The sequence below is a fragment of the Lissotriton helveticus genome, chromosome 4_1, assembly GCF_964261635.1.
Source record: "Lissotriton helveticus chromosome 4_1, aLisHel1.1, whole genome shotgun sequence".
Classification (NCBI taxonomy): Eukaryota; Metazoa; Chordata; class Amphibia; order Caudata; family Salamandridae; genus Lissotriton; species Lissotriton helveticus.
In genome coordinates this window covers 1,279,389,006-1,279,408,860 of record NC_136063.1, presented here as the reverse complement: position 1 = coordinate 1,279,408,860, position 19,855 = coordinate 1,279,389,006, and the positions used below count along the sequence as shown (strand labels likewise).

At 44.5% G+C, this 19,855-nt stretch overlaps 1 protein-coding gene across 1 annotated transcript in view; it reads right to left on the bottom strand.

The window, feature by feature from the left end:
• Nucleotides 1-19,855, bottom strand: part of ELOVL2 (ELOVL fatty acid elongase 2) — a 436,749-nt gene that overhangs the window by 44,576 nt on the left and 372,318 nt on the right. Inside the window, exon 5 of the mRNA XM_078687845.1 lies at nt 18,568-18,739. Coding sequence (XP_078543971.1) covers nt 18,568-18,739 — 172 coding nt within the window. The remainder of the gene's footprint in view (nt 1-18,567; nt 18,740-19,855) is intronic.

The following is a 19,855-nucleotide window of genomic DNA, read 5'->3' as shown; positions in this document are numbered from 1 at the left end:
ACAACTTCAACAAACAGACACTGGACACCACCCCTCTCCCCTCCGCCGCCGATAGGCCAACCATCATGACTTGGGATCTCACCACCATCGAACACATCACCACGATTATGAAGAAAACTCACTCAGGAGCCCCAACAGACCCCTGCCCACCGCACATATTCCACAGGGCCACCGCCACCATCGCACCCAAACTAGGACGGACCATAAACGCCTCCTTCAGATCCAGCATCTGCCCAGACAACTGGAAGCGGGAAGCAGTTAAACCCCTCCTCAAGAAACCAACGGCCAACCCAACGGACCTGAAAAACTTCCGGCCCATCTCTCTTCTCCCCTTTGCGGCTAAAGTCACTGAGCACCTTCATCGAAGAGAACTCCATCCTAGATGCCTCCAAGTCTGGATTCCGCAGCAACCACAGCACAGAGACCGCCCTCCTCGCCGCCACTGACGACGTCCGCATGCTACTCGACCAGGGACACACTGCAGCCCTCATCCTTCTAGACCTCTCCGCAGCTTTCGACACAGTCTCACATCGCACACTCGCAGGCAGACTTCACGACACAGGGATACAAGGAGCTGCCCTCGGCTGGATCCAGTCCTTTCTCTCCGGCAGAACCCAGAGGATCAGACTCCCGCCCTTCCTCTCCGAACCCACCGATATCAACTGCGGATTACCCCAAGGATCATCGCTCAGCCTCACGCCCTTCAACATCTACATGGCCCCCCTCGCCGCCATCGTCAGACAACATGGGCTCAGCATTGTCCCCTACGCCGACGACACCCAGCTCATCTTCTCACACATGAAGAATCCCGAAGACACCAGAATCTGCTTTCAGGAAGGAATGAATGAAGAACGTGGCCGCCTGGATGAAAGACATTTGTAAAATTTGAAGGGCAGGTGCTCAAATGTTTGTGGGTGACCACACCCACTTTCTCTGGCTCCACCCACTTCTTCCACTGGCTCCACCCACTTCTTCCACTGGCTCCACCCACTTACCCTATTAGCTCCACCCACATCTTCAACTGGCACTGCTAAAAGTCAGATGTAATACCTGATCTGAATTTCAGAAATGGAGCCTTCCTCATAGCAAGGTTTTGATAGGAGGTTCCCCTGCCCTGTGAACATTTTGTGCATTTGACGCACAAGTTTGGAATAAATTAGCTAAAATCACTAAAGCATTGAAAAGGGTAAATTTCAGTGCTCTATGTGCTGATTTGGGGAAAGGACAATACTGGGGTAGGGTATGCCATTTTTAACAGTCTATGAGTTCAAAGATACAACTTTGACATAGCTTATGTCCAGCCGGACATCACCTACCTACATCTATGCACACAGTATTGACAAATATGCATACAGATTAACACAGTGCATTGTAAACATATGAACAGACATATGATATATGAGCTTTGTTTAGCACAGCATCTCAATATTATGAAGAGAGATCATGTGCTTTCTTCAGCGGGGGAGCACGTTAATAATGTGGAGGGAGATGCATTGCACCCACATTTAGCAGGGCATCTGAAAAGTCCCAACGAGACATGTGGTTGCATTGCATGTTAGTGACACAGGTTCTCATCAGCACTACCATGGTGCACACAGCACAGAGTGGAGAATCTCTTGCAGTTGCCGCCCCATCAATGGCAGTGCTGGGTTGTGAATGAGGATGGCATGCTAATGCATACAGTAATATCAGCCTGCCCTCACGTAGAATCAACAGCAATCCACATGGGTGTCATCACCATGCGCTGTCTATAGCTTCTGCTACGGCCGTAGAAGTGCTATTGATAACATGGGAGTCCTGCAGTCCTCTCAGCATGGACCTGTCCTAGGCTGCTGAACCTATGACCCTCACTAACCCTCACATCTCTTGGAGTTGTATTTGTAGCAATCTTTGTAGCCTGGATTTAGACCCTGAGCAGAGCTATAATCAGCACTCTTGGCACATACCGTGCATTACAAGCTGGGGTTCCACTTCCACACTGAGGCTTGTACACTTAAAAAACTTGTGTGCCTGTGTACAGCAGGTGGCAGCTAGTCTAGTACTAGGCGGCTCCTAGCCAGGCAGTGCAGTGCACTGATCTCATGAGTCATCATTCATGCAGCATGTTACACAGTCAGACAGTACTACCACACAGTGATGTGGGGTGGCAGTGACCAGCTGACGGCAGTGCCTAATTTGTAAAATATGAAGTGCAGGTGCTCAAATGTTTGTCGTGGCCACACCTACTTTTCGCTGGCTCCACCCACTTCTTCCACTGGCTCCACCCACTTACCCTATTAGCTCCACCCACATCTTCAATTGGCACTGCTAAAAGTCAGATTTAATACCTGCTCTGAATTTCAGAAAGGGAGCCTTCCTCATAGCAAGGTTTTGATAGGAGGTTCCCCTGCCCTGTGAACATTTTGTGCATTTGACGCACAAGTTTGGAATAAATTAGCTTAAATCACTGAAGCATTGAAAAGGGTCAATTTCAGTGCTCTGTTTGCTGATTTGGGTGAAGGACAATACTGGGGTAGGGTATGCCATTTTTAACAGTCTATGAGTTCAAAGATACAACTTTGACATAGCTTATGTCCAGCCGGACATCACCTACCTACATCTATGCACACAGTATTGACAAATATGCATACAGATTAACACAGTGCATTGTAAACATATGAACAGACATATGATATATGAGCTTTGTTTAGCACAGCATCTCAATATTATGAAGAAAGATCATGTGCTTTCTTCATCGGGGGAGCACGTTAATAATGTGGAGGGAGATGCATTGCACCCACATTTAGCAGGGCATCTGAAAAGTCCCAACGAGACATGTGGTTGCATTGCATGTTAGTGACACAGGTTCTCATCAGCACTACCATGGTGCACACAGCACCGAGTGGAGAATCTCTTGCAGTTGCCGCCCCATCAATGGCAGTGCTGCGTTGTGAATGATGATGGCATGCTAATGCATACAGTAATATCAGCCTGCCCTTACATAGAATCAACAGCAATCTACATGGGTGTCATCACCATGCGCTGTCTATAGCGCCTGCAACTGCCGTAGAAGGGCTATAGATAACATGGGAGTCCTGCAGTCCTCTCAGCATGGACCTGTCCTAGGCTGCTGAACCTATGACCCTCAGATCTCTTTGAGTTGTACTTGTACCAGTCTTCGTAGCCTGGATTTAGACCCTGAGCAGAGCTATCATCAGCACCCTCTGCACATACCGTGCATTACAAGCTGGGGTTCCACTTCCACACTGAGGCTTGCACACTTAAAAAACCTGTGTGCCTGTGTACAGCCGGTGGCAGCTAGTCTAGTACTAGGCGGCTGCCGGCCAGGCAGTGCAGTGCACTGATCTCATAAGTCATTATTCATGCAGCATGTTACACAGTCACAGACAGTACTACCACGCGGTTATGTGGGGTGGCGGTGACCAGCTGATGACTGTCACACCACCACCCTCCCTCCCAAAAAAGCAGCGTTGCATTGGTTTGGCATGGGGGGCACATTTATTGGCATCATGATGAAGACCATGGCATAGGCACATGCCGGCTACCCGCTACTAGTTAAGTAACTTAACTAAGTTAACTTCTTATCTTCTACTGCTTAACTACTGCTGTTAATTATTGTTAACTTAAAGTAAACTTAGTGGTTTGTTCGTGGTGGGCCGGGCCCGGGCCCGGGACATACTGACTGCAGTGAAGACAGTGCACTGCCTTAGGATGCTGCTTAGGGCAGCATTAGGCCTGCCACTGCCAGCCTGCCTACCTCACCTAGTGCTGCTGTTGTTACCGTACTGGCTACTACAACAGTACTACTAGTAGTAGTTCAGCGCAGCTGCCAGTCCTGAGTCATCAATGCCAACGTCATCGTCGGGTCACGCTGGTTGGCTGGCATTGAAGTTGTTGAACGACCCAGTAAGATGATGACTCAAGTCGGTGTGGTGGGGTGCGTCCGGCTCTGGCCCGTGAGGCTATGCTGGGGCTGCGAGGCGAGGCAATAAATAAAACTGCGCACACGCTGCCTGCAGCCTACTGCGCACAACTCCAACGACTGCAGAACCAAAATCCAGCCCAAACAAAAACTCAGTGTCCCTCCCGACCCATTAAGCGGACCGGCAACACTAAAACTAAGGGCTGCGGCCGCCAAATCAAATTGAGATTTGAGAAGAACTTGATTGAGATTCATTCAGCATGTCATCAATCTCAGCATTCTCCTCTTTTCAATGGCATCATTATTGAATTTATTGATGATCGTGGAATGGGGCGGGCACATGGCGACTCCTACACTACGCTACGCTACTAGTTAAAGTTTCTACTGTCTGTGTGCTTAACTCACTGGCTTAACCCTTACTGAGCAGCCAGTAAAGTAACTGTTCTTGGCAGTAGTTCGTTTCGGTGGTCCCGGGACCCACGCTGACTGCAGACAGTCAGTGCACTGCCTAAGGCTGCTTTATTAACTGATGGGGAGGAGGGGGCAGGCCTGCTAGGTGAGCCATGATCTTGCCTGCCTTTTGCTCCTAAATCATCACACTAGAATGCTAGCAAAACTGGCGCCCTTTGGTGACCTGCTCCAACAGGCGGAAGTATACCACATTAACCAATTGTCTGACACTTAATAAAAATAAATTACATCTAAAAACTCTCAGCTTTTCACACATTAAATAGCAATAATGAATAAGAAGATTGTAGCACCAGGTTAAGCTGTAGCAGCAGTAATGGACCATGGTTTTAACAATGTTTACAATAGTTTCGGTGTCTAACACAATGTTCCCCCATAATACATGGGGAAAACTGAACACAGATTAAAATCAGAATGACTGAACATAAAAGTAAGATATGAATGAAAAATGAAAAACCATCTATAGCTGTACATTTCAATAATCGAGGTAATGAAATTAACCAAATAAGGTTTGTCATGTTAAAACAAGTCAATATTCAGGAGAACACTGACAACCGAAGAGCAAGTGTTGAAGAGAGATCTATATTGTATAACAAGATTGAATACATTAATACCCATAGAGTAAATGATAGGATATGCCTGTTTTTATAACACACGAGGATACTATCATCCTAACATAGGAATATAACAAGTAATCTGCTGGTCTATGGGCATTCAAGGGGATAAGCATTATAAAGCATGCAAAAGAATCTCACCTAAGAATGGGCTAGAACACAATGTTGCATGATTGAACCTCCACCTGAAGATGGATTAACTTCATGAAGATTCAACATTAATTGATATTTGTATATATTATTTTTCATCTATGGTCAATTCCACTTTTTGATGATATATGTTTATATTTATGATTAGCAATATCTTATTGATTGTCATTATAGTTGTATGAATTCATGAGAACACAACTATGACATTTTAGTTGCAAGCAGGAGAGCGGATTTTAACCCGTTGGCTGCTTCCGCTTTTTTGCAGCAGTGCGGCTGTTTTAAAAAACGGGCGCGGCCTCGTCGGCCATTGGCCGACGGCAGCACCAGCGAGGCATGGAAGGGGTTAAGCTATAAAGCGGCCTATAGGTGTCAGTCTACATTCCAAGGCACATTGAACCCTCGTTTTCAACATTTATGACGGTCCTACTTTCAGTTTCACAAACACACTCATAAAGAAAAACAGTGAGAGAATGTCTAACAACAAGAAAAACGCTCATTTCCCAGACTAAATACAGGAAATCGTGAATCCACAATTCGAACATTGCACTCAACCACATTGTTTCAGATTCTCATATTGGCTCTGTCAAGTTCTTTTACACGTGGACTATATTGCAATGGGTTTATTTAATTAATTACTTTCAGCTTTAAAACATATGCATTCATAGTTCTTGTAACACTTATTTCGAATAGTTTTTCTTTCATGGACATTAGAATATTGGACTTTTGGGTCATTTGAACAGGTTAAAACTCAAAATAACATGGTGCACGATAAATACGCCACAGTAATCACCTCAAAACTGAGTTCTTTTTTTTGTTTACCCTTGCTGAGAAATATAAATATAAACCCACCGGGCCAGGAACACTGCTAAGGGCCGCGGCCTCCTCGCCAACACATGATCATGATCATCAGAGACAGTGAGGCAGTCCAGACGCTGACTGCAGATTGCCGCAATTGCGTCTTTGAGATTCATTCATCATTCATGATGAAGAATCTCAATTTTCGCCTCTTGGCTCAGGCAAGTCAGGGCAGAGGGCTCAGTGCAGGCCAGGCCAGGCTCACAGCTGCCTCCGGCAACACAGTTTGTGCTCCGACGGAGTGGGACACCGTCACGGACACCTAACTCTCGGCATCCACAAACAGGTACCAACTCAGCATGTCACAGGCAGTCTGCAGACACCAGACAGACAGTAACTGCTTGGACCTGACCGGCGTGATGCTTCCCGCCTGGCTCCTTCCGTGCTTCCCGGACTTTTTGGGATTTTCCTAACAGGAGGCACTGAACACCAGAACAGTGCTCTAGCAACCCCCCTTCCAGCAGTGCCAGACGATCCAGTGAGGTGTGAGGTGTCCTGTGCAGCATTGCATGTAGACCCGGCCCTGATAATTAAGTGCCGGTGCTAAGCACCGGCACAAATTAAGCACTGCCTTCCACGTACCCAAAAAAGAACTTTCGCTCCGCTGACCTCGCCCTGGCAGAGGTTCCCCGCATCCACCGAAACAGAGCAGGCTGGAGAGCCTTCTCCTACATCGCAGCCAAGACCTGGAACGAGCTCCCTGTGAACATCAGACGCTCCCAGACCTTGCACACATTCAGGAAGGACCTCAAGACATGGCTCTTCAACTGATCCAGAGCCGCTCCCCACCCCTCCCCACCCCACCCCTTTTCCATGAGAACCTCACAGGTGCGTAGCACGCTTTATAAACCCCTGATTGATTGATTGATTGATTCCTAACAACATCTCACCTTCAGCAACCTCACATAGCCCCATCTACTTTAAAATTTGGCACTTGACTCTAACCACCATCAGTGTACACGGTGGCATAACATAAGACCCTGCAGCCCCTGAAGTGCGGGGGCCGAGCCCAGGGTGGCCAGCTCCGGCACTGTGCGCGGGGCGGGGGCTCCTGGCCTGAGAGCTCCTGAATGGGTCAATAGGCAAGGGGCCACTGCTGTATACTTTGCAGGGGGTTTTCCTCAAGTTTTGTTATGCCAGTGAGGGTACATGCCATACCGTCACTTTTCTTTCTTCCTTATTTGCCCCCTTTCAACTTTTCCCCATTTCCCATTTGCCCTTGCTACAACATCACGGCTCATTTCCACTCCCCCCACCATCCACCCAAGCTGGGTTTTTTTACTTCACGAGCGAACCAGGAAAACTATCCCTGTGGCATTTTTTTTGCCTAACCCCTTTTATATGACTTTTCTCATTGGCTGCTCATCCGATGCTAAACCCCCACATGATCGCCCCCCATCAAAAAATATTTGCCACCACCCACTCCTTCGTATTCAACAAATGCTCATTCCCCAAAAAGGCCAAATGTACCTCATTACAAAACTATCCATCCTCCTCAAACTTTATCTTTGAAACCCTTCAAAACGAAAAATCCCTTAATCACTCCTTTACCTTCCTTCGCTCTTTATCGCATGTATCCAGAATGCTGCTCCCAGCCCACCTCTCCACAATACCAGTTGAGTCCAAATTTTGTACACACAGGTCAAGTCTTTATTTTCCTTAAGTCCTCTTCCCCTCCATAAGCCACCTCAGCCCATCACTAAACCTGGGCTCGCCCTCCCCTTGGGGTGTAGTATTTTAACCCTTAATAGGGAGTCAAGAGGTGGGGGTATAGCAGTGATTTTTACAACATGTTATGGTTGTACCTTTGTAAAGGAGGAGGTGGCGGGTGTGAATGCACCCATTTTGCCATCTCCTTTAATGCTCATTCATCCATCGCTGGTCTATTAGTGTATCGCCCCCCTGGGGCCATCGGTGACTTTAAGGCAGCTATTATCGTTGCCGCTGAAACTAAAGGCGTCGAATTTCTGCCTGATTGGGGACCTTAATTTGCACTTTGACCACCCCAATGATCCCGATATCAGCAGATTGCTTGCTGATTTCGCCGCCTGCCAATTAACACAGTCAGTAGTGGGTTCCACCCACTCTGCCGGTCATTTACTCGATCCGGTGTTTTCCAACATCCCTTCTCTTTTGGTGGGGACTCCCAGTCCGATGTGTTGGACTGATCATTTTTTGGTCACTTTCTTTGTTCCCCTTGCCACGGTCACATCTAGAGTGAGCCTTAAGGCCACTCTTAGACGGTGCTGGCATAAACTTAACATAAAAGATCTTTGTTCCTTTTTGGCTTCCTTATGCCCTGTCTTTGACACTGATCCCGAGCAAGCTTACAACTCCTTTTGTACTTGGATACTCCAGGCTTTAGACTCCCTGATACCAGCCAAATGGTCAAAGGGCCGCTATTCAAAGTCTAATCCCTGGTTTGATGACTCCTTGGCTGCTCTACGCAGTTGTTGTAAAAAGCTTGAACGCGCCTGGAGAAGGGCATATGATCCTGGGGCAAAAAAATTAGATCAGGAAGCGATTAAACGCTATCACAAGGCTATACATCAGGTCCGCTCGGCCTTTCTCACTAAGAAGATTAAGGCCAGCAACAATCGTGTTAAAAGTATTTTTAAAATACTCCATGATTTCAAAACACGGAAATATCCCGTTTCAGCATGTATTACGTCTGAGCGACAATGTGAGGAGTTGGCTATTTTCTTTGTTCAAAAGGTTGAGACCATCTATAAATCCTTCTCTACTGCCTCCACAGACTCTGCTCCCGCTGTCACTCTTCGGCCTACTACTTTTTTAGCTGTTATCCCTCCTATGTCCCACGACGAATTTCTTACGCTGAGTAAAAGGGTCAAATCGGGTTCCCCTATTGATCCTATGAAACCTGGCCAATTCAGGGATTCTTTATTTGTGCTATTGCCACCTATATGCCAGATTATAAATTCCTCTTTCTCTACAGCAGTAGTGCCCATTTCGTGGAGAACTACGAGGGGGGTCCCTCTGCTGAAAAAATCTACTCTGGACCCTGCTAAGCCAGAAAACTTTCTCCCTATATCCCTGCTACCTTGAGTCGCAAAAATTGCTGAAGCCCACGTTAACAGCACTCTCTCTGGCCACCTGAGCAATACTGGCACTTTAGAGCGCTCCCTGTGTGGATTCCGCCCAGGACATAGCACTGAGTTCGCTCTTTTAGCAGTGTGTGAACATCTCCGTACCATCTTGGATGAGGGACAAACTGCGGCTCTCATCCTACTCGATCTGAGTGCGGCGTTCAACACTCCCATAAGATCCTCTTGCGCTGCTTAGAAGAGGTGGGAGGCCCTGCCCTGGAGTGGTTCCGCTCATTTTTATCGGATAGGTCATTTCAGGTTGCGGCCCCCCCCCCCCTTCCTCTCCCATGCTCATGCCATCGAGCAGGGGGTTCCTCAGAGCTCGGCCTTAAGCCCGGTCCTGTTTAACCTCTATGTGCAACCTTTGACTGCGGTTGCAAGAGCTAATGGTCTGACTGTGATTTCGTACGCTGATGGCACTCAGTTGGTGGTAGCCCTCCCTGAAGACCACTCTCAGGATGCCGCGCAGTTTCAGGCTGGCCTTGCGGCGGTTGCACAGTGGATGACCTCTAACTGCTTGCAACTCAATGCTAACAAATCAGAGGTGTTGTTGGTGGGGAAGGATAAGGGACTTTGGAGCAAACATTGGTGGCTGTGAAAAATCTGGGGGTTTGGGTTGACACCAAGCTGGATTTCCAAGATCATACCAAGAAGATCGCGGGCTATTGTTTTGGTCTCCTCCGTGGACTACAACCATTGCTTGGTTTCTTTGATTTTCCCACCCGTCAGCTGATAGTCCAAGCAACCATTTTGTCCAGGCTGGACTACGCTAACTCTCTTTTATTGGGAGCCAATAAGGCGGAAGTTATGCGTCTTTTATGGGTGCAGAATGCTGCTGCCCGAGTCCTTTTGCGCCTCCCTTGAACGTGTTCTGCGACGGGTGCCTTGCGGCGTCTGCACTGGTTGCCTGTGCCCCGTAGGATTGAGTTTAAGGCACTTTGTTTAACCTTCAAAATTTTGAAAAGGTCGTCCCCCGAGATTTTGTCTAATCTGCTGACTCCCTATGTGCCTACCCGCCAGCTTCGCTCGGCCGAGCACTTCCTTGCCATGGTTCTCCGGGTGAAGCTTCTTAGAGCAGGGGGTCGGTCCTTTCGGTATCTTGCGGCCAAACTATGGAACACCCTGCCCGTGCACATTCGCCGTCTTGATTGCCTTCTATCCTTTGGTAAAGCAATTAAAACTTTTTATTTTCCAGGGTCTAGCCTTTTCTTCTAGGGCCTTGCTTCTGTACTCTGCTGGCATGTGTACCAGTGCCGAGACGCCTCTTCGATGAAGCATCTGTTGCGCTATATAAATGTTCCAAATAAATAAATAAATAAATCACCTTTACTTGGGTGGTCTTCAGGTAATAAATAAGGGCATACTTTTCCCTTCTGAAACTTCGCAAAAATTGTTCAGTGCTGCCAACCACATCCATTCCTGCCTTTTATACCACTCCACTGCCATCTCATTACTAAACATGCCAAACCCACCGTTGGCCAACTGAATGGTCATGTCTCGCTGCTCTGCTCAGTCATAAGCACGTATCTAACCATCTATTATCTACAGCCCCCAACCAGTCTATAATGCCAGATCCACAAAAAACTCCTCATCACTATCTACCCCATTTGTTTGAGTTTTTCTGCTCTTAGGTCAAGAGCCCTGGCACGGTAAATGCCCTAAAGCACAACGGCACCGTGCAAATCTTGAATAAAGCCCTCTCTCAATCCAAACTGCACTATTGCCCTGAACACCCGTAAAGTTAATGATGGTATTGATATTATGCTTAACTGTGCATCTTTAACAGTCTACACCTTATTTCGTAATTGGAAGTACATAACCCTAAAAGCCCTTACTGCAAACACTACCCGAACTAATTTTTGGGGATGGCAACTGAGCCTAAACCTTTTCCAGTTACATTCAAGATACAGTGAATAACATACTCCTTTCGGTTTTCTCCATCAGTTTTTCCCGGACGTCTCTCTTCTTTGATAAAAGTTCTGCCTCATAACTTAGTGTTACATCTCACTCTTAGATAGTGTCAATCCTGCTAGAAAACCCTTGCCTTCTGCCACCCTGTCCAACCCCTATTCATAGTCGGATATAAGTATCTTACAGGCATGGTACCCTACAACAATATCCCACAGTCACTGACCTTCATGTCATTCTGTCATCCAACTCTGTTTAAACAAAATGTCATTTTGTGAATCCCGTGTCTACCTCAGTGTCTATTGTCCCACTGATTTATTACCTTTTGTCCTTTCAGGCCGCTGCAGCACCAAACACTCTAAGTGCATCTTTGTCCCACTGTACCCCCCATCTCCCACAATTTCCCTTTTTTTATTTACGTACCTTCAAAAACAATGGAAATGAAGTGGGGGTCTATTCATATACCTCCTAAACAAGCACTGTGAAGTGCCACTAGGATCCTTTATACATCTCCCACATCAACATTCTTAGTGTGGCCGGTGTCTGTCCTCCGATTAATCCAAAATGCTTCCACCACGTTCCCTTTTCTCTTTTCATCTTCAGTTCTCATCCCCACATTTAGTCATTACCCTCGCCTGAATGACTTGTTGACCATCACCATTTATCCAGCTTTCCCTCCTGTTGTGATGTGTACTCATCCTTACCAATAACTCGACCTTAGAGCACAAACACATTTCTGTCTGCCCCTCGATCCCGGCATCGCTGCCTCCAGATCAATATTCCCTTCTCCCATACACAACATTTTCTCCCAATACTATCACACCTTAGCTCTCCTGTGACACAGCTACAGGCAACCCCTCTCTTTATACATTTCTCCTGAATGTCCCATATTTCCCTTCTCTTCCTTTCTGTTGACCCCAGTTACCTTTACAGCGTCACCCCCAAACTGCCTTATCGTCCTCCCCCTTCAAACAGGGCTAACTCCCTTTTCTCAGCAACCTTCTTCCACAACTTGTACCATACTAGCAGTGGCATAGTGGAGGCTGAATTCCATTCTCCACACAACAAATCTTTAAACTTCTTGTACCCCAAACAGGACCCCTGACTGTAACCCTAACCCAAGCACTAACTTTGTTGACCTCAGAAGAATGAAAGGCTGAGTGAGTCTACTGGAATTCAAACCTATGACCATGAGGTCAAACACAGATTTCAGGAGAGAATTTAGTAGTCCACTGTGCCACATGGCCCATGTTCTATTGCTGCATCTTGAGCCCCTTTGATTTGGCCACCGATCCTAAGCTAAACTGAGCTGCTCTCTTCTCACTGCCCTGCTTACATCTTGAACACCCACCTTCTCTACTTCACTATCTTCTCTGCCAATAAATAAACTACTAGGTGCCATGAACCTTTCTCTCGACACATTCTGCCAGAATCATTAAAAGCAACTTGTTATAGCTAGTGTTAGCAGCTTACGACCCAGTGCCCTGTACCCGCTATTCCACCAAAAACGGTATCTTTATTGCCAAAATTCAAATTGATCACTTGCTGTTGTCCTTATCCCACTGCTCCCAAGATCGAAATTCATTACACCTTCTCAAACCCCACTTCCATTTGTCCCGAGCACCTATCCACCACTCCACTCATATCAAATAAATCCTTGCCTCTTTGTCACTGATGTCGGAAAGGACACTCTGGACCACACTGGACTGCAACGTCTCTTCAGATTGGTGCCCTTGTGTTGCACTGGACTCTACATGGTTTTAGAGAATAGCTTCTACTAGTATACTGGCCTACACACCTTATTTCTTGACGGACATAGAGCCTATAACTTCCTCCCCACATCTGTTGTCCCCCCTCAGGCCGCCACAGACCATTCCTCTAAAACCTCCACCTTCCTTCCTTTCTTTCTCTTCCTCCTCCACCTCGCATGGGCTTATCTTATCTTATGCAAGGTCTCCTACCCCACTTCCTGCCCATCTGCTGCTGAGCCACCTTTGACCAGGCCCTACAACAAATGATCCTCAGGATCCTCTCTGTGACCCTTCACATCCTTTCCCCTTTCTGCTTCAACCCTCTCCTTTTACGCCCTACTCTTATACTCCCAGTGTGGATGTGGTACTCCCAGAATGGCTTCCTATATGTTTTACGACACAAAAATGTCCACAGCCCTGTACCCAGACAACCAACTGCCACCCCTCCACTTTATCTGAGACACACCATCTATGAGGACCATGAGGGCCTCTGCTCCATCAGGCATCCATACACCACAGTGCCTCACAAAAAGCTAAGATACCATCTCCTAAGGACTTTTCACTTATTTGACTGAGGAAAAAAGCAAACAAAAAGAATTTGCTGTAGTTTTGTCTATAATAGTAGGTGGGGATACAGCTATGATTTCACTTATTTTGGTGCAAAATCCCTGGCAAATTGTTCACATGCTATTTGTCTCAACTAAGCAAGTTAGAAAATCTTGACACATTTGTATTTATTTACTTGAGAATTATCCCTGCAAAATGACCATCTGTTGCTTATTGCCATTTAAGTATGAGAAACCCCCTATACACGGTTGATCAGAATTGAAAACAATCTAATGTATACATTTGTGTTAAAAATATTTTACAAGGAAAACGTAAATCCCTTTCATATTTACAGTGTCATAAAACTGACACTATCTTTTACAATTCGCCGAAAAAGTTTGTGATCGTTTCTACCCAGGAAAAAAGGCGTTATATCTCAAGTATCCTATTTGGGATTTTCCGGTTACTACTTTCTGCTTACTGTGAGTATGAGATGAATTCGGAAAATGTAAAAAAAAAAGTAACTGCACCAAAAACGCACCCCAAGAGACTTTTGAAATTTCAGAACGTTAGAGGATATTTTGTAGAAGATGATATACCTCTCTTGCCTCTCCGTTTTCAATAATATTGCCAAGATCTTCAGAGCTTTCTGGCAAAGCTTTGTGAAGAACACCAGTGAGTATACAAATGTATGCAAATAGCATCTAAATCTACTTCCTGCTTTAAAACAGCTCAAAGAACCAAGCCAATAACACCTCATGCCTTTATCATTTGTTCCACTGGATGAAAGAACGCTTACCTTACAAGTTTTCAAGAATTGAGTGTAAAGAGAAATCCTAGTATGTGGAAGGCTAGAACCTGTCTCCTAAGACTTCGACTAGCCCCAGGGCAGCTGAGAACCCAGATATCAGACAGCAAGAGGTAGAAACCTGGGAAGTGTGTCTACCTATCTCGTTTTACATGTCAAGACAACACCCTTGTTAAAAAGGTTAACATGCAGCTTTCCATTATACAAAACACCTCACAAGAGCATTTCTAGTGGTATGTCTTGCTTACTGCAAAGTTATCCGCATGGGGCTCCCAAAGTACCTCACTGGCAGACTTCAAAGTTGCACTTATAGCCTGCTCTTTGGGCTTTATGATACAAACAAACAATCACAAATTGGCATAGAATATTGTCTACAAAACATGAGTGGGTATTTAAATTTAGATTTGTTATCTAGTGTTTTATAATCTACAATTCTCCGGAGAGTACCGTAAATAGATCAATCTGAAAGGATATAAATTGATGTGCGTCCGCCTTTCTTTTTCATTCTTCAAACTAACATTTTGGTTTTAATTTGAATAATAAATATTTAAAGGTTTTGTGGGCAATGAAGCGGTCCAATTATCACTTTAGAAGGCTGGCCATTGTTCAAGCAAAGCGGATTCAATTTAAAGAACATATGGCATTGTTACAAGGCACAAAACAAGGCTGACTGTAGACTTATTTCCATGGGCTTGCCCCCCAAAAACTTGCGTACACCTCCACCACTCTCAATTTAGCATCATTTTATCTTCCTATTATCCAGTTCATTGAAGAACACTTGCATGGCTCAAGAATTAAATTGTAGAATATTTGGCTATAAATATGAATCATTTGACCAATTTTTGTCCCTCTGCTCTGCCTTTTTGGTGGTGGGGAAGGAGCTTTTCAAATCTAAGTTTTAGCTTTGTAATATTATCTTTGCTATGTTTTAAGTAACTAATGGAATCACGTTTTGCATTGAATTTAAATATGTGAATATACTATTCATTATCATATGTATAATTTTAAGAGTTTATTGCCAAGATGGTTGCTAGTATACCAAAGTGTCACATGCTAAAGACTATCACTGTTAAGTGTTTTGATGGCACATCTCTTGGGCCAACGTAGCATTATACAAACATATATTAAATACAAGTTTTTAAAAAGTCTACGTAAAATCAATAAAATGAAGAATGAAATTGACACACATTAATAAAATAGAATGCAGAAAAAATAAAGATAAAGCAAACACTTAATATCCAAGTTAAAATGATAGTGGCAAATTAACTGTAATAATAAGCTGTCATGTATAACAATACAATACATTCAATTCATACACGTGTATGAGCTTAACAAGACACTGAGAATGGCTGAAGAAATAATGTGATTATTTTTCTAATTATGTACCAGCTCATTTCAACTTTTGTAAGGTCGTTACTTTATTATAGTTTTAGCAGCAGTTGATTAGTAGAAGTTCTGAATTACTTTCCTAACAGCCAATTCCAACTAAAAAAGCTAATTTCATTGATTGCCTGAAAGTCTTAAATGACAGCAGTAATCTATAGCATACAAAACCGAGTTCCAATTGTTTAAATAAATAAATAACATGAACAAATGCTTAAAAAATTGGTTTCTTCCTAATTAATTTTATGGTCACTTTCTGTCGTGAAAACGTTATTGGTCCATTTTGCCTACATTTTTAATAAAAATGGTTTGGCACAAATTGAAAAACATTGTTCATTCAACATTCTCCTCTTCCCACACCTGTTTGTTTACAGGCAATCATATGTGTAAACAGTGGGGCAATTTGGGGCAAAACGATGAGTAACGGAATCCACTGAACCGCATTAGAATCCTCAGCAGTTTCAAAACTTAAATAGTATTGGATGAAAACCATCCAAAACACAGAACACATCCACAATTTTTTATACTTTCATAAGCAAAATAATGACATTTGGAGGAGCTACTGAGGAGAAACATATGTTTGACGAGAAAGACATTCAGACAACGTGTTGGAATCAACATCACAGCTGGTGACTTCAGGAGACATTGGAGGCCACCAGCGAAGGACTATGAGAAAGGCGAACAGTGGGTCTCTGGCTGAGCCCCTGATGTCTGGATATATGTAGCGACACCGAAGGCCCTCACGTTTTCATGGCCGCCTGTTGCTGAACTGGAGTTGTTGAGCAATTTGGTCCAGGAGGGGCATATTCAGGGTGATGGAGAATCGTGGGTAGACACCTTCCAGGGCTAGTGTTGGAGTTTAAGGTCTACAGGTGCTCTGCCGTACAATGACAGCTGTGGGACTGCCTTGGCAATGGCTGAAAAGGCAGAGAGAACGATCCCCCAACTATCTGCATGAGGAAAATGGATTAAGAAGAGTAAGACCACAATCATAACTCCGCCATTCGTGTTTCAGAAACTCAAAGGGGAGTGATGACCCCCTCCCTCATGCTAGTGTTTGGTGTGAAGCTCCAGGAAACAGCATTGTGTAGAGCCCAAGCACAAGTTTTGAGATTGCTTGTAATGACTTGTGATGCATCTGCCACTGAGAAGATGGAGCAATTTGTTAAGGAGCACTTTCGCCCTCCTTAACATGATGGACGTTTAATGGTTATTGCCATAATGATTACAATCCTTATAAATGGTCAGGCGTAAAACTCGACAGCTGCTCATATACACAAGGAATGTGATGGGACAATTATATTAGTGCTGAGAGATCCAGGCCCTTGTGACCAGGTTTTGCAAACACGTGTGTTTTGGGAAGATCTTAGAAGCGAATGGCAATCCCATCCTGCCCTTTCCTCACCTGAGTTCAACAACACGTGAAGGATAAAGTACTGCAGGTGGTGCAAAGAGGGTTGTAAAGGTTTAAGGTAGCTTCTTTTATCTGGTACCATGCACGAGTCAAGTCCTACATTTTCAGTCAGTTGTAGGCAGCTCAGACTGTCTTAGACTCACTGAAGAAGAACTTGGTGACTGTTGAGGGAAGGACAATTCCTAAACAGTTAAATGCCGGCGGTGAATTTATCTGCAGCTTGACGACTCCCTGGGCTTATAAGGCCATGTGGGGCACAGGTAATAACCTACAGGTGAGATGTTCTTGCTAGAGATTTAATTCGGGCTAATGTTCACATGTTATTTTGTCTCCTGCACACTTCCAGTTTTCTCACCCTTGTTTTTAGTTTATCTTCCCGTTTTCCGATTTTCTGACTTTGAAATCTTCATTCTCTTGACTATGTGAAATGGCAACACAAACTTCATTCTTCAACATGGTGTATTCATAATCTTTGTTCTCCACCTACGGATGCTCTTATCAGAAAGCATAGAACTCTAAACCAATGACCGTTTTGTAGTAACATTATAGTCTGTCAAGACTGATGCTTTCACAGAGTGCAATTGTAGAACGACAACATTAGTTCATGAGCTAAAGGCCGCTTTGTGTTTTGTCTCCAACATGCAAGCTACAGACAAGGTCCATCTTGCCCTGTACATCAATAATAAAATAGAAAAGATCTCCTCAAAGGGTTGGTGCTAATTTTTCATGTGTTCTGAATACTCTCTGAATGAAGTTTCTGGGACATTATCTGCAACTTTTGGGAATTCATAATTACTGTGTACCATCTTGCTCTTTTGATATTCCCTGACATGTGATACATGTTTCTTTGAGACCTCTTCAAGGAGCTACTAACATACTATGGAATATCTCCACACAATAGTAGGGTCATCATTGGTTAATTTCTCGGCTGATAAATTGGCTTTTGGGGCATCTCAGAGGTCCAGTAATAAAGCAGTGGCACAATAAAGCAGCGATGCCACTGCCCCAGCCCTGGTTGCTAGTTCCAGCATGACCAAGGACAGCAGTGATGTGCATACTTCAGGCAGTGACTGTTAGCATGCAGGTCATGCAATCCAGGGCTCCTGAACTGAGGGCCACCAAACCCTTAATTAGAATGACTGTGGCCAGACAGCAAGAGCGTACAGCATGCCCACAGGCTGCACAGGCACGGCCTTCTCCAAATCTGTAATACAGTGCCATGCACCTTCCTCCACTCTCGCGAGAGATCTAACCATGGTCCCAGTGCAATCAAGATTTGCTCATTTTGTCACCACATACCAACTTGACTGTGCCCGTTCTTTATTTAGCCTTAGAACATTCTTTACAGGCTCATGCTGATTATCTTTGTCAGAGATGCAAGTTCTGATAAGGTATACATATACTAAAACTAGAGGGTAAAAAGTAAGTGAAATGGCTTCAGGCGACAATAAGAAGCCTGAATGCAATATATGCTATCATCAAGACTTGAAAATGTGCAGACATGGAAAACTGACTAATACAAAACCAATTTAAGTCACAAGTTTAATCGTAAAGTCGGCACTAATGCGGCATAAAGTTCAGCAGATCCCAAACATTTGTCCAAGCACTTCACTATCACAACACAGCTGATTAAATACTCACTTTGACCGCACGGGATCCAGTTCATCACACACCACCAGATGTTAAACATTGTGGCATGATGATAAACGTGAAGAAATGTGATCTGACTGTTTTTCTTCCGTAACACGAAAAAGAACGTGTCCATGAATTCAATGACTTTGGAAAAATAGTACCACCACAGCACCTTTGCCACCTGCAAGATATAAAGTCGTTCATTAGCAGATGGTCACGACTATGCCCTGAAATACACATATAGCACACTGAAAGAGTTCCTGGGCAATTCACTCCTTTCATTAGTCACAATACTTCTCTGCAGCGTGGCTGTCCTTGAAATACTAACCGTAGAAGCATATCCCATGTGCTGCTGGCTTTAGGCATAGTCGCCATCATACAAAACCTACACATGTACATGCAACGTTGTGTGTTGTGTAGGTCACTTTACTTGGCTCAATTTTACTATTCCATGAACTTCCCCACGAATTGCAAAGCAGATTACATCTTATGCTCTGTGTATAGTAAGAAGCCATATTGTGCTCGTGTTAGTCTAACAATGTTATGTTACATGGTTTTTACTTGGCCTTTTAGTTCTTAGCTGCTGCATATAGATGGAATGAGGCTTTCCATATGGGCTGTTCAGCAGCCAGTACTGGCCCTATTGAAGACTTGCAGAGGCAACGAATGAACAGTAAGAGAACCTCAAACAAAGTGGAGGAGTAAAAGGACCCTTTTTGTACTTGTACTTTCTTACTTAGCACGTGATATAGTGGACATTGCTTATGGTGGACAAAGAGAGATTCATTTAGGTGACTTTGGTACGTCTTCTCTGGCCACTCCGTGGCTCACTCTTCAGTGACAGTGTCCACAGAGTATACCACACACACTGCCTTTATTCACATAAGTAGTTTTTTCATGGCACAGACTTGGGGCAGCTTCATTGCAGAATTTCATCTTACACCATTGCATTATTCAAAGGGCGAAGCATATGAGGCAATGAAATGGACACACAAGATAACCTAATTGCAATCATAAGATTGGTTTAATTGAGAGGAATTTGCCTCTTGATTACTAATTTATACCAGTTTATTTCACTGCATTACACCGTGATCCTAAATGTGAGAACTATATGGGTGCTGAGTAATACCCAAATCTCCTATGTTTATCACTCTCAGGGAGGGACATGAGGGGGGTCTATTTTTTCTCTTTAGGGTTTACCTGTTGCAGGTATTATTTTGGGATGAGTTTGGATTGGGGGTAAATCAAGAATGGGTGAGTGTTCTACAGATGTTTGAAACACAAATGCATCCCACAA